The 15994-nt window shown below is 35.7% G+C and overlaps 1 protein-coding gene across 1 annotated transcript in view; it reads right to left on the bottom strand.

Annotated features, from left to right (window-relative positions):
• Positions 1-2190: 2190 nt before the first annotated feature.
• Zfp758 (zinc finger protein 758) overlaps positions 2191-15994 on the bottom strand; it is a 46678-nt gene continuing 32874 nt past the window's right edge. The window contains 4 exon segments of the mRNA XM_087605939.1: positions 2191-2389; positions 2391-3781; positions 4656-4782; positions 13376-13423. Coding sequence (XP_087462065.1) covers positions 2336-2389; positions 2391-3781; positions 4656-4782; positions 13376-13405 — 1602 coding nt within the window. The 5' untranslated portion in view covers positions 13406-13423 and the 3' untranslated portion in view covers positions 2191-2335.

The raw sequence follows: 15994 nt of genomic DNA on the forward strand, positions 1-15994 counted from the left end.
CCATTTCTAGTCACCTGACCTATCACCATCCTGATCATCCCAATACCTGAACAATACCTGCCTGGTACATTGCTCTTTTCACTGCAATTTCTGGGGCTCTTTGTTTTGCTTCTCAGTTAAACAAGTTGGGCTTATCAGTGAGCCCTGAACATGAGAAATAGATTCTTCAGAAAGTACCTGGACTTCTAACAGGGTTGTTCTAAGCAGATAAAGAGAAAACAAAAATAAAGAGGAACAAATGATTCCTCAGCTCTCAAGTACTTTCAGATTACAGAAAATACTTTGGGAGCAGTTTTAGTTAGCATAACTTGAGACCCACCAGTCCTAATCACAGTCAGTCACAACATGACAGTGCAAAAGGGATTGAATGATTGGGATGACAGTACTATACCCCGCTGAATCTATGAATGTCTAATGGAACAAAACCTGAAGGAAGACTTACACTTCCAGGAAGCATCAACATGACAAAGGGTCATGCAATGTTTCCTTCCTGTCTGTGGATCTCTTTTCTCTGTGGGATATGACATTCATATACACAATATTCAGAGACTTGCAATGTGCTTTTCTCCTGAAACTCTTATGCAGGAAGACTCACATAAAGACAAAAAAAAAATGGTGTCTGAGTCCTGAGACCACAGAAAATGTGTTTTCTTATGGTTCTAAGTAGCCCCTATGAGAAGTTCATCCCACACTCAAAGTGCTGCTACAGATGGGTTGAAAACATTGCTCTAATATTCATTTTATGTTACAAGTTTGCAGAAAATATTAATGGATTCAGAACATTTTTGCCAGAGATAATTTCTGGGGTGATACATATTCATCTACCCATCCCAAGTGGAAACTGAAAGCAACCAAGTTCAACTTGTTGAAGCAATTAGCTTTATTGGAGTTACATATAGGACTAAGGGGAAGGAGTTGGTAAATGAAAGTCAAAGGGACTCAAAGACAATTGCTATCCTGAAACTTAAAACTACTATATAATACAGATTGTGAATATTGGACATTGTGAGCAAACCACATATCTATATAGGATAAAGAGCATCCTACCTTAGTGCCTCACTTTCTCAAATCCTCTTTTAAGAAGTATAATTTGTCTGAGTATCTTTATTGGAATTAAGTATACTGAATTTGTCAGTTTTCTTAGGTACTTTGAGGTATGTGTTTTGTAGCTTCTCTTTGAAATAGATCATTTTAGTCTCCAAGAACCTTTACACAATTCCATACTCTTTGTGCTTCTTCATTGTGTTTTTATTATGACATAATTTGAAAGTGAGCAAATAAAAATTTTAATGAAAATTTCTTTCATTGTCACATTTTCAATTTCTCACCATAAACCCTGGGTAGTTTCTAAGATTTGAGAAATATTTAAACGTTTTCATGACCTCCTCATTTATTTAATTCTCTAGTGTGAAGTCTGAAGTGTTGCAAACAATACTGTTTGCATAAAGCACATTATACATTTTTATCCAGTGCACATTGTTTTTCTAATGATAAATGTCTAGGTATATTGTCAGATCTAAGATTTGGGTAAAGACCTTTTCTCATACATTACATTAATAAGGTTTTTCTCCCATATGCATTCTTTGATATATTCTAAGTGTTGAACCAACAGTAAAAGATTTGCACATTACTACATTTGTAAGGTCTCTCTCCTATATGTAGTCTCTGATGAATGCCAAGATGATCCTCCTTGGGAATGAATTTTTCTTATTAAATTTATTTGTGAAGTTTCTCTACTAAGTGGATCCTCTGATGAGTGCTAAGATTGTTTCTAGCCAAATAATTTGTCACACTGACTATATTTTGAAGATTTTTCTCTTACATGGATTCTCTGATGAATTCTAAGACTGCTTTTGTGGGTTAAAGCATTGTTACATTCACTTGAAAGGCTTCTCTCTTGTATGAATTCTTTGATGAATAAGACCAAATTCTTGGGTAAAGCATAGGTTACATTAGCATTAGTTAGGTTTTTTCCCTATATGAATTCTCTGATGTTTTCTAAAATCACCTTTGTGTGAAAAGCATTTCTCACATTCACAACATTTGTAAGGTTTCTCTCCTGTATGAATTCTCTGGTGAACATTAAGACTGCTTTTGCGGGTGAAGCATTTGTCACATTCACTACATTTGTAAGGTTTCTCTCCTGTATGAATTCTCTGATGAATACTAAGACTACCTTTTTGGGTAAAGTATTTGCCACATTTACTACATTTGTATGGTTTCTCTCCTGTATGAATTATCTGATGACTCTTGAGCCTGGCTTTCAGGGCAAATGATTTATCACATTCACTACATTTGTAAGGTTTATTTCCTGAATGTATTCTCTGATGAGTTTTCAGACAATACTTGTCTGTAAAGCATTTGTCACATTCATTGCATTTGTAAGGTTTCTCTCCTATGTGAATTCGTTGATGAACACTAAGATGACTTTTGCGAGTATAACATTTGTCACATTTACTACATCTGTAGGGTTTTTCTCCTGCATGAATTTTCTGATGAGTACTAAGACCGCCTTTTTGAGTAAAGTATTTGTCACATTCACTACATTTGTAAGGTTTCTCTCCTGTATGAATTCGCTGATGAATTCTAAGATGGCATTTTAGGGTAAAAGATTTGTCACATTCACTACATTTGTAAGGTTTCTCTCCTGTATGAATTGTCTGATGACTTCTAAGACGGTATTTCTTTGTAAAGCATTTGTCACATTCATTACATCTGTAAAGTTTCTCTCCTGTATGAATTCTTTGATGAATACTAAGATCACATTTAAGAGTAAAGCATTTGTCACATTCACTACATTTGTAAGCTTTCTTTCCTGTATGAATTATTTGATGAATGATTAGACTGCATTTTAGGGTAAAGCCTTTGTCACATTCACTACATTTGTAAGGTTTCTCTCCAGTGTGAATTCTCTGATGAGTAATAAGACTGCCTTTTTGGGTAAAGCATTTGTCACATTCATGACATTTGTAAGGTTTCTCTCCAGTATGAATTCTCTGATGAATACTAAGACTTCCTTTGTGGGTAAAGCATTTGTCACATTCATTACATTTGTAAGGTTTTTCTCCTGTATGAATTATCTGATGACTTCTAAGGCTGCTTTTGTAGCTAAAGCATTTGTCACATTCACTACATTTGTAAGGTTTCTCTCCTGTATGAATTCTCTGGTGTCTTCTAAGATCACCAACTTGAATGAAGCATTTCTCACATTCACTACATTTGTAAGGTTTCTTTCCTCCATGACACCTCTGATGAATAATAAGATTGCGTTTTTGGGTAAAGTGTTTGTCACATTCTCTACATTTGTAAATTTTCTCTCCAGTATGAATTGTCTGATGTTTTCTAAACCAGCATTTCTTGGCAAAGCACTTGGCACATTCACTACATTTGTAAAGTTTCTTTCCCCATTTGGTTTGTTTCAGCATGAGTTTTTGTTTAGAGTAGAAATCCTTATCAAGCTCTGTACCATTGGATTCCTTCTTTCCTCTGTGGATTTCTTGAGTCAAACTGACGGTAGAGCATGAACTTAAACAGTTTACACAGTTTTTACATTTGCAAGGTTCTCTGTTGTTTCTAGGTTCATGTCTGCTTAGGTTTAATGATGTATCAGAGGTATCCCTGAGGTTAGTTTTATAAGGTATACTTTGGGTGGATTCATGAATGGTGTTGCCAAACTCATAACATTTATCAGACTTAACTTGGATATTCACATGCTGGGGGACAATATGCTGTATGCCTTGATCCAAGATGTTTTCATATTTATGACACATGCAGTGATTCCCTGAAAAAAGAAGTGCAATTAGAGATGACAGGGATTAGTGGATGAGTAAGACAATATCCCATGTCCCCTGAAATGTTCTAATATAAATTAGTGATTCTGAAGGATAGAGCTCACAAACGTGGTCTTTCTTGTTTCACAATCATTACACAGATTCTTGGAACAAACTCAAATGTCATCAAATGATAGGAAACAATAGCCTTCTATTTCTTTTATAAACACGGCTTGGCAGAAAGTAAAAAGAATAGGCGATGGAGCAGTAAAAGACTCTGAGAACAGATCTCTCTGAAGGAGCATCTAAGAAAAAGTTTCTTTAATCTCTTGTTTATATTTTCTGACAGAATAATACAGAATAGCTTTAGTCAGCTATGAATTCATTATGTAATCCAAATTGGCATGGAAGTCCTGATATAAAGGCCATTCTGTACCAACACTAAACATAGAAATAACAGGTAAAAAAACTAACTAAATAAGCAACAACAAAATTCTCACAACAAATAGCTCTTTCTGTGTTTAGAACATTCACCAGTTTGAAAACTTATAAACAACTGAAGAATTAATGCAACAGTAAAATTTGAATATTTTAATTATTACAGGTGTGGCAATATATTTTCATACTCTGAATATTCCACTGTTTTTTCATTTTGAAGTTTTGATTAAAAGTAGATAAGATATCTTGAGAGATTACAGAATATAACACTGGATCCTCTTCCAAAGAATGGAGAGAAATGTAAAGGAAACACAATGAAAAACTTGTGTTGGTAACCAGAATTTCCCTTATTCAGGGAGTCTCTAGATATGTCTTAGTGTTTATATAAGCATACAGTAACAAAATGCAAAGACTGCATCAGGAATTCTATAAGAACAGTATTCTTACCCACATAAAACAAATTGTTGTAATTCTCCAACATCACATCCATGTACAATGCTCTCTGAGCACAGTCAAGACATTCCCATTCCTCCTGTGAGAAGTCCACAGCGACATCCTTGAATGTTAACTGACCCTGTAATGAAAAATCACCTGTTTATCATATGCTGCTGGACAAAAGTGTTTTCGTAGGTGAAACTGACCCGAAGAATAAGAGGTATGTTGTGATAAATATTAGTCATGGGAAATATTTGAGGACAAAAAACATCTAGAAGTGCTATAGAAATGTCAGATTTTAAGCATTGTTGCTCTGATTAGACAATGCATAGAATGACATTGCATTGAGTACATTCCTAAGGTCTCTCACATTCATGAATTTTCTGATGTTTTCTAAAACCTTGGCAACAAAGAAAGATACCACCATTACTTCATTTGAAAATTTGGGTGCAGTTTGAATTCTATAATCCTTAACTATTTCCTGGCACCCACATGAACTACATAATAGATTTTTATTTCTAATCCTTTAAAATCTAATGCTCTCTTCTGAACTCAACAGGCTGAAGGAATGTACAGCACATATGCATACATTCAGGCAAATGTACCGATATATAAAATAAAACTAAAATTTAATTTTAATAAAGTATGTTACATAAAGTAGTCATAGTCTTTATTGTATTTTTCTCTTCTCTAAAACTGAATTACATAATGGAATCACAAAAAAAACCCAAACTTAAAGGAATATAATATATACATGTGGGGTCTACATGAAGGAATGCACCATTATGAAGTATGGGTTGCTATCAACCAGAATACGTGTGTCACATCACAGATGGTTAACAATGAGTAAAACTTTGGTTTAAATTTCTACAAGTTTCAGCCTTGCTCAACTATGGACATTCTATCAATCCTGTCTGCAGCTGGCTCTCAATTGACTCGATTCTAAAATGCTTAGTTGATATCTTGAAGCTTAGATACAATGCTGTACAATTTCAAGGACAAAGACGTAGAACATGAATGAAGAATTTTTGGATGAATTAAGAACCACAATTTTTTTCTATAAACAGAAAAAGACTGTAATATCACTGAACGCATTCAATATTCCAAAGGACACATAGAATCAAGTACTTTGTAAAGAGATTTATGGGACTATATTCACAACATTAAATTTATAAAATAAAAACAGTATTTAGACAGCATTAAAATTATATAAAGTTTTCTCAAATGTGACATATGTAATGTAGATATCAATTTCATAAATTCCATAGTCTTTTAACAGTTTAGACATGTGTGAATGAGTGCACACACAATGCACTCAGATGAAGTAAAATAATTTTCTTTGACCAAACTGTTTTTTTTTTAAAAGATTTATTTATTTAATGTATATGAGTACACTGTCTTCAGACCAGAAGAGGGCATCAGATCCCATTACAGATGGTTGTGAGCTACCATGTGGTTGCTGGAAATTGAACCCAGGACCTCTGGAAGACTAATCTGACCACTCTCTTAACCACTGAGCCATTTCTCCAGCCCCCCAAACTGTTTTTTTAATTGAGAAAAGTATACTCTTTTCTTTTCTTTTTTTTATTGGATATTTTTGTATTTATTTACATTTCAAATGTTATCCCATTTCCCCATTACCCTAGCATAATCTTCCTCCCCCTCCTTCTATGAGGATGTTCCCCCACACATCCACACACCCCTTCCTGCTTCCAGACCAGGCATTACCCTACATTGGGATGTTGAGACTTGGCAGGAACAATTGGTGCTCAACAAGGGTATCCTCTGCTACATATACAGCTGGAGCCATGGGTCTGTCCATGTTTACTCTTTGGATAGTGGTTTAGTCCCTGGGAGCTCTGGTTGGTTGATATTGTTGTTCTTATGGGGTTGCAAACCCCTTCAGCTCCTTCAATCCTTTCTCTAACTCCTCCAATAGGGACCCTGTTCTCAATTCAAAGATTGGCTGCAAGCCTCTGACTCTGTATTTGTCATGCTCTGGCAGAGCCACTCAGGAGACAGTTACATCAGGCTCCTGTTTGCATGCATGCACTTCTTGGAATCAGCAATATTCTCTGGATTTGGTGGCTGTGTGTATATGGGCTATATCCTCAGGTAGGGCAGTCTCTGAATGCTCTTTCCTTTAGGCTCTGCTCCAAAATTTGCCTCCCTATTTCCTCCTATGAATATTTTTGTTTCCCCTTCTAAAAAGGACTGAAGCATCTGCACTTTGGTAGTCCTTTGTCTTGAGCTTCGTGTTGTCTATGGAATGTATCTTGGGTAATCTGAGCTTTTGAGCTAATATCCATGTATCAGTGGGTGCATATTTTGTATGTTTTTTGGTGATGGGAAACCTCACTCAGGATGATATTTTCTAGTTTCACCATTTGCTAATGAATTTCATAAAGTCATTGTTTTTAATAGCTACGTACACCATTGTGTCAATGTACAACATTTTCTGTATCCATTCCTCTGTTGAAGGACATCTAGGCTCTTTCCAGCTTCTGTCTATTATAAATAAGGCTGCTATGAACATAGTGGAGCATGTGTTCCTGATACATGTTGGGGCATGTTTTGGGTATATGCCCAAAAGTGGTATAGCTGGGTCCTCAGGTGGTAGTATATCCATTTTTCTGGGGAACCAGAAAACCAGTCTGGAAATCCAGACTGATTTCCAGAGTGGTTGTACCAGTTTGCAATCCCACCAACAATGGAGGAGTGTTTCTCTTTCTCCACATCCTCGCTAGCATCTGTTGTCACCTGAGTTTTGGATCTTAGCCATTCTGATTGGTGTGAGGTGGAATCTCAGAATTGTTTTGATTTGCATTTCCCTGATGGCTAAGGACGTTGAACATTTCTTTAGGTGCTTCTTAGCCATTCAATATTCCTCAGCTGAGAATTCTTTGGCTCTGTACCCTATTTTTAAGGTATTTGGCTCTTTGGAATCTGACTTTTTGAGTTCTTTGTATATATTGGGTATTAGCACTCTATCGGATGTAGGATTGGTAAAGATCTTTTCCCAATTTGTTGGTTGTCCTTTTGTCCTAATGACAGTGTCCTTTGCCTTACAGAAGCTTTGCAGTTTTATGAAGTCCCACTTGTCCATTCTTGATCTTAGAGCATAAGACACTGGTGATCTATTCAGGGAATTTTTACCAGTTCCCATGTGTTCGAGGCTCTTCCCCACTTTTTCTTCTAATTCTTTGAGTGTACCTGCTTTAAGGTAGAGTTCCTTGATCCACTTGCCCTTGGGCTTTGTACAGAACAATAATAATGGATCAATAGGGGCTCGAGACCCCTTATGAACAACAATGCCAAGCAACCAGAGCTTCGAGGGACTAAGCCACTATCTAAAGACTATACATGGACTGACCCTGGACTCTGACCTCATAGGTAGCAATGAATATCCTAGTAAGATCACCAGTGGAAGGGGAAGCCCTTGGTCCTGCTAAGACTGAACCTCCAGTGAACGTGATTGTTGGGGGGAGGGCGACAATGGGGGGAGGATGGGGAGGGGAACACCAATAAAGAAGGGGAGGAGGAGGAGGGATTAGGGGGATGTTTGCCCGGAAACCGGGTAAGGGAATAACATTCGAAATGTAAATAAGAAATACTCAAGTTAATAAAAAAAAAAAAAGAATGGATCAATTTGCATTCTTCTACATGCTGACCTCCAGTTGAACCAGTACCATTTGTTGCAATGCTATCGTATCTCCAGTGTATGGTTTTGGCTCCTTTGTCAAAAATCAAGTGACCATAGGTGTGTGGGTTCATTTCTGGGTCTTCAATTCTATTCCATTGATCAACATGCCTATTTGTGCCAACACCATACATTTTTTATCACTATTATTCCATAATACAGCTTGAAGTCAGGGATGGTGGTTTCCTCAGAAGTCTTTTTATTGTTGAGGATAATTTTTGCTATCCTGGGTTTTTTGTTTTTCCAACTGAATTTGCAAATTGCTCTGTCTAACTCTATGAAGAATTGAATTAGAATTTTGATGGGGATTTCATTGAATATGTAGATTACTTTTGGCAAGATGGTCATCTTTACAATATTAATCCTGCCAATCCATGAGCATGGGAGATCCTTCCATCTTCTGAGATCTTCAATTTCTTTCTTCAGAGACTTGAAGTTCTTTTCATACAGGTTTCTTCCTTGCTTGGTAAGAGTCACACCAAGGTATGTTATATTATGTGTGACTATTGTGAAGAGTGTCTTTTCCCTAATTTTCTTCTCAGTCTGTTTATTCTTTGAGTAGAGGAAGGCTACTGATTTGTTGGAGTTAATTTTATATCTACCCACTTTTCTGAAGTTGTTTATCAGGTTTACGGGCTCTCTGGTGGAATTTTGGTGAACAATTAAGTATACTATCATATCATCTGTAAATTGTAAGTTTTTGACTTCTTCCTTTTCAATTTGTATCACTCTGAGCTCCTTTTGTTGTCTGATTGCTCTGGCTAGGACTTTGAGGACTATATCAATAGGAAGAGTTGCACAGCCCTGTCTAGTCCTTGATTTTAGTGGGACTGTTTCAAGTTTCTCTCCATTTAGTTTGATGTTGGCTACTGGTTTGCTGTATATTGCTTTTAGTATGTTTAGGTATGGGCCTTGAATTCCTGATCTTTCCAAGACTTTTAACATGAAGGGGTGTTGAGTTTTGTAAAATGCTTTCTCAGCATCTATTGAAATGATCACATGGTTTTCTTTCATTGAGTTTGTTTATGTAGTGGATTATGTTGATGGATTTCCATATATTGAATCATCCCTGCATCCCTGGGATGAAGCCTACTTGATCATGACGGATGATGGTTTTCATGTGTTCTTGGATTCTGTTTGCAAGAATTATCATTGAGTATTTTTGCATTGACATTCATAAGGGAGACTGATCTGAAGTTCTCCCTCTCTCTCTTTTTTTGGGGGGACTCTTGGTGTGGTTTAGGTATAAGAATGATTGTGGCTACACAGACGGAATTGAGTAGTGCTCCTTCTGTTTCTAATTTTGTGGAATAGTTTGGAAAGTATTGGTATTAGGTCTTCTATGAAGGTCTGATAGAATTCTGCACTAAACCCATCTGATCCTGGGATTTTTTTTGGTGAGGAAACTTTTAATAACTGCTTCTATTTCTTTAGGGCCTATAGGACTGTTTAGATGGTTTAACTGATCCTGATTTAACTTTGGTACCTGGTATCAGTCTAGAAAATTGTCCATTTCATCCAGGTTTTCCAATTTTGTTGAGTATATACTTTTGCAGTAGGATCTAATAATTTTTTAAAATTTTCTTAGTTTCTGTTGTTATGTCTCCCTTTACATTTCTGATTTTGTTAATTTGGATACACTCTCTGTGGCCTCTGGTTAGTCTAGCTAAGGGCTTATCTATCTTGTGGATTTTGTGAAAGAACCAGCTCCTGGTTTTGTTGATTCTTTGTATAGTTCTTTTTATTTCTACTTGGTTGATTTCAGCCCAGAGTTTCCTCTTGGGTGTATTTGTTTATTTTTGTTCTAGAGCTTTTAGGTGTGCTGTCAAGGTGCTAATATATGCTCTTTCCAGTTTCTTTTTGGAGACACTCATAGCTCTGAGTTTTCCTCTTAGCACTGTTTTCATTGTGTGGCATAAGTTTGGGTAGGTTGTGCTTTTATTTTCAATAAATGCTAAAATGTCTTTAATTTCTTTATTTCTTCCTTGACCAAGTTATCATTGAGTAGAGCACTGTTCATTTTCCATATGCATGTGTTCTTCCTGTTGTTTTTATTGTTACTGAAGACCAGCCTTAGTCTGTGTTGATCTGATAGGATGCATGGGTTTATTTAAATCTTCTTTTATCTGTTGAGGCCTGTTTTGTGACTGATTATATGGTCAGTTTTGGAGAAGGTACCAAGAGGTGCTGAGAAGAACCTATATTCTCTTAGGGTAAAATGTTCTGTAGATATATGTTGTATCCATTTAGTTCATAACTTCTGTTAGTTTCTCTGTGTCTCTGTTTAGTTTCTGTTTCCATGATCTGTTCATTGCTGAGATTGGGGTGTTGAAGTCTCCCACTATTATTGTGTGAGGTACAATGTGTACTTTGAGATTTAGTAAGGTTTCTTTTATGAATGTATGTTCCATTGAATTTGGAACATAAATATTTAGGATTGAGAGTTCATCTTGATGGATTTTTCCTTTGATGAATAGGAAGCATTCTTCCTTATCTTTTTTGATAACTTTAGATTTAAAGTCGATTTTATTTGATAGTAAAATGGCACTCCAGCTTGTTTCTTGGGACCATTTGCTTAGAAAATGGTTTTCCAGCCTTTTACTCTGAGGTACTTTCTGTTTTTGTCACTGAGGTGTGCACCAAAATGCTGGGTCCTCTTTATGTATCCAATCTGTTAGTCTATGTCTTTTTATTGGGGAATTGAGTCCATTGATGTTGAGTGATATTAGGGACAAATGATTGTTGCTTCCTATTTTTATTCTTCGAGGTGAAATTATGTTTATGTTGGTATCTTTTTGTGTTAGTTGAAATTAGACTATTGTGTAGTTTCCCTCACCATGTTGGAGTTTTCTATTTATTATCCTTTATAGGGCTGGATTTGTGGAATGATATTGTGTAAATTTGGTCTTGTCATGGAATATCTTTGTTTCTTCATCTATATTAATTGCAGGTTTTGCTGGATATAGTAGCCTTGGCTGGTATTTGTGTTCTCTTATGATCTGTATGACATCTGCCCAGGATCTTCTAGCTTTCATATTCTCTGTTGAGAAGTCTGGTGTATTTCTGATAGGTATGCTTTTTTTTTTTTTTTTAATGTTACTTGACCTTGTTTCTTACTGCTTTTAAGATTCTTTGTTTTGTGCATTTGGTGTTTTAACTATTATGTGATGGGAGGAATTTCTTTTCTGGTTCAATCTAATTGGAGTTCTGTAGGCTTTTTGTATGTTTATGGGAATCTCTTTATTTAGATTAGGGAAGTTTTCTTGTATAATCTTGCTGAAGATATTTACTGGCCCTTAAGTTGAAAATCTTCTCTCTTTTCTATACCTATTATCCTTAGGTTTGATCTTCTAATTGTGTCCTGGATTTCCTGGATGTTTTGGGTTAGGAGCTTTTTGCATTTGTGTCAATATATTCATTCTATGGTATCTTTTGCTCCTGAGATTCTCTCTTAAATCTCTTGTATTCTGTTGGTGATGCTTGCCTCTATTACTCCTGATCTTTTTCCTAGGTTTTCTCTCTCCATGCTTGTGATCTCTTTATTGTTTTCATTTCCATTTTTAGATACTGGATGGTTTTGTTCAATTACTTCACCTGTTTGATTGTGTTTTCTTGTAATTTTTTAAGGGATTTTTATGTTTCCCCTTTAAGGGGTTCTACCAGTTTTTCTGTGTTGTCCTGTTTTTCTTTAAGGGAGTTATTTATGTCCTTCTTAAAGTCCTCTAACATCATCATGAGTTGTGATTTTAAATCAAAATCTTGCTTTGTATACTAACTCTTTCAAATACATTATTGCTCACGAGATTGACATAAGTGAAATCCTCAATCTTCTCATTTTAACTTTCATTTCATTTCTTTCTATATCCATTGTTGCTAACTACCATGCCTGATTTCAGTCTCAAGAAATAGATGCTGAACACATGGACTCATGGATATGTGACTCACTATACATAAACACATGCAGATGAATGTTTATGTACTTAAACAGTTAAGTTATATAATATTGTAAAGAAACAGTGCCACAACTCTTCAGAGCTTTTCCCTATATAATACATTGCTTGTAAAATAGGAAAAACATAGGGTGGATGGAACATTCTTCCTATAAAAGAAATAAGAGAACAAATTTAGAGGGATATTAATTCATGCTTGAAATTTCATGGCTTATAGGAAGTAACAAGGCAATACTCTTCAGAAAAATCTTATTAATAAATTCCGTGAGCTGCAATAGAAAGTTGTACACAGTAGTGTTTACACAACTTCTAAAAATTGAAACAAAAGAGAAAAAGAGAATAATCATCTGTATATTGAGAACTGACCCCACTGAGCACTAGGCAGAGTCTTAGAGACAAACAGATTTCATGTGTCAACACAGCCATTATCTCTCTGAGATATAAAATACCAAAAAAGAATACTGCAATCTGCATCTCCTCACAAACCCATCAATGGTATGGTCAAAGAAAGTCACATAATCTTTCCATCGTCTGTGCTCTAGGGAGCTGATTATTATTATTAGGATTCAGGACAGCGATTGTCTTCTAATTCTATTTTTCCATATACTCTATGATTCCATATATTGCTAGGTGATGTCATCATGAATGTATTTGCAGATCCACATTCATAACGTTGTTTCTGGAAACCTGACTATTCCTGAAATGCAATTTATGTGGCACAGGAGATTTTCCCTTCCCATTAATATTAAAGGATAGAAGTCCATGCAATGAAGAAATAAGCCACCAAAATATTATTTGAGCATCATCTACAATACATCCCCTATCAGAACTGCAGCTCTTCAATCCTTGGAAATTTATGTGTACTCATAGTATAAAATCTAGTGAAAATACAATAGGTCAAGGCGTTGCCCGTCCCATTTTAAGTGAAATATCTAAAGGCTTAATTTTGATCATTGGTGAAGAACAGAGATGTATTACAGAAATCAAACATTTTCAATAACTTTAACAGAAGTAGACAGCTAAAGTCTCAAATGGCTTAAATAATAATAGGAATTTCAAAGAAATGTGGACAGGACACTGACCTGAGGAGCATTTTCAAGAGAAGCATTCATTCTTCTTGTTACTCTTCTCTGAAAAATTAAAAGCTAGAATAAATATAACTGTTATGAGCAATGTTAAACTATTTATAAAGACACAAAAATAAAAATTATACCCGAAAAATTTTCAACATTCCTATAGAAAGTAGAGCATGCAATGATACATTTAATGTGGCAAGGAACATGACTACAATCTGAGGCCTTTTTCTAACCTAAGCAGACAACAGGCACAAACACAGAACACATACACACCTGCTATAAAACATTATTTCAGTTACTACTGGAAGTGTTTCAAGGCCTAGAGTCAGGGACAAATGGCTAGTGGGGACTAAGATTGATGCCTAGCATTAAATGGAGGTTCACTAGTCATCAAAGTAGAATACTATATCCGACCCTTAGGTCACATTTCATTTCATTCTACCTTGCAGATACAGTACCTCTATTTTCCATATGTATCCTGCTGTCTTGATGTACAGACACAGATTCAAACTTCTAAACATCATTTTTTTTTCAAACTGATAAATCATCATCAGGTTGAGTTACAGACATTTACGTCATCGTCTAAGAAGTCTTTATATTGTTCCTGAGGTAAAATGTATCTTTCCAATTACTCTTCCTTTCAATGCAGAATTCTTTTCTAAGTTGCATGCACACCTTTGTGTGAGAATATTGACCATTAAAATTCATGTGAATGCAATTATAAGTAGAATATTACAATTCAGGGCACATCTGTCTTTAAACGGAATGTCCATGTGCTAAATGTTCTAAGCCAGTGGTTCTAGGCCTTTCTAATGCTGGAACCTTTTAATACAGTACAAGGAAATCTTGAATTAATGTATGTACATATGGCAGACCCACCTGTAGATTGATACAGGAGTCAAACAAAATTAATGAGAATTGAAGAGGAAAAGGATGATTTTTATAGAAACAAGTGAATACCAATCTTTTATGCCATAAAACTAGGTCAGGCAATGAGCCAAGTGATGACAGAGTATCACCACACTAACAATGTCTGAGGACAGGACACACTTAGTAATGAATACTCCAATTCTCTTAAAAAAAACCTATAATTATCGTACAGAGTAGATATTGCAGAATACTGAGAAAATGCGATGTTAGTCATCACACAAACCCAACTTTACCCTGACCTAAAAAAACTCAGATGAATGAAAAAAGTGAAAAGAAAGAAAAAGAAATTATAGATTAGTTGCAAGGATTTATACTGACAAAGAAATTTCTCTGTTCAGAAGGAGAACAAGTTGATTTCATGCCAATGATGTAAGACTGTTTCAAGACCCACAAAACAAACATTTCAAATTGTAAAATATGTAAAATCACTGAGGGAAGACACACAAACCTGTCAACATATTCATGAATGATCTGAGGCATAATGTCACTTTGGTTCACTATGAAAGCACTGATGAATGTAAGAACAGAAGGAACATACCTCAGAATAGTCAAGACAGTATCGAACATCCTAACCCATCATTATGTAATTTGAACACAACCTCCATCATTCTACTGTACTCAGAAGAAAGAGATGTGCAGTGCCTTCATACTAACTCATAACAGTGTGTCAGTGTTAACAAAGATCAAGTAAGACTTAGAACATTTTCAAAGACTAAAATAAGAAAACAAGGATGTATGTTTTTACAAATTATATAATTTGTGAAACATGATTCTTCAATTTAAAAACTATAAACATTCCACAAGAAAGCTCCAATCTAATAATACTCTTAATAAGCTTTATAAAAATACCAGAAAATATCACTTGGTTATGTTATTGCTTGGATATTGCTAGAGAATATGCTGAGAACTCAGTAGACCACTCATTGTCTGTCTGTCTGTCTGTCTGTCTATCTATCTATTTATCTATATCAGTTGCAAGGATTTACATGGACAAAGAAATGTAATGGATACACTGGTATAGAATTTAAACTGCTAAAAGGACTTGGTAAGCGACTGGTAAAAAAGTCATCAGTGGCTGTCCCCAGATGCTAACCACCAGTGGTGCAAAGCCAACATGTTCAGCAAGTTATGCCCATCAGCACAATAGTTCCAAGATAACATTGTAAGTAACAGAAGCCTTTTTGTTTTATTCTGAGGTCAGCCACAGAGGAAATACATAGCTGGCACTGGAAGTCAGACAAAAGGCAATGATTAGAAAGATCACAGGCCCAAGATAGACTCGATCATTGCTTTGAAGTGATTCTATTTATACCATAGCCTGGTGCTGCTTGAAAGCCTAATAAATCAGTCAAACATAGTTTCTAACAGGAAATTGTCATTTCAGAGTGTACTGAGTACAATGAGTGAAGTTGGGGAAGGGGGAAGGTGGTAAAAGCTGGAGGAATGGGAGTGAGTTATGGAAATCCATACTGTCATATAACAGCATATTTGGAATTATGAATACCTGATAGCCTGTCTTCCAATCCTAAACCTACATTAAATCATACATGAAACATGAGTGGGACTAACAGGATGAAAATGTAACAAGGGATGGGACAGATGACCAAGAAATGGTCTTCCCCAGGGGCCCCATGTGGCACTGTGGTGAGGTTTTGCAAACTTATGAGACAAATGCCCACTTCCTCCTCTTCTATT

This window comes from Rattus norvegicus, chromosome 1 (assembly GCF_021556685.1).
Source record: "Rattus norvegicus strain SHRSP/BbbUtx chromosome 1, alternate assembly SHRSP_T2T, whole genome shotgun sequence".
Classification (NCBI taxonomy): Eukaryota; Metazoa; Chordata; class Mammalia; order Rodentia; family Muridae; genus Rattus; species Rattus norvegicus.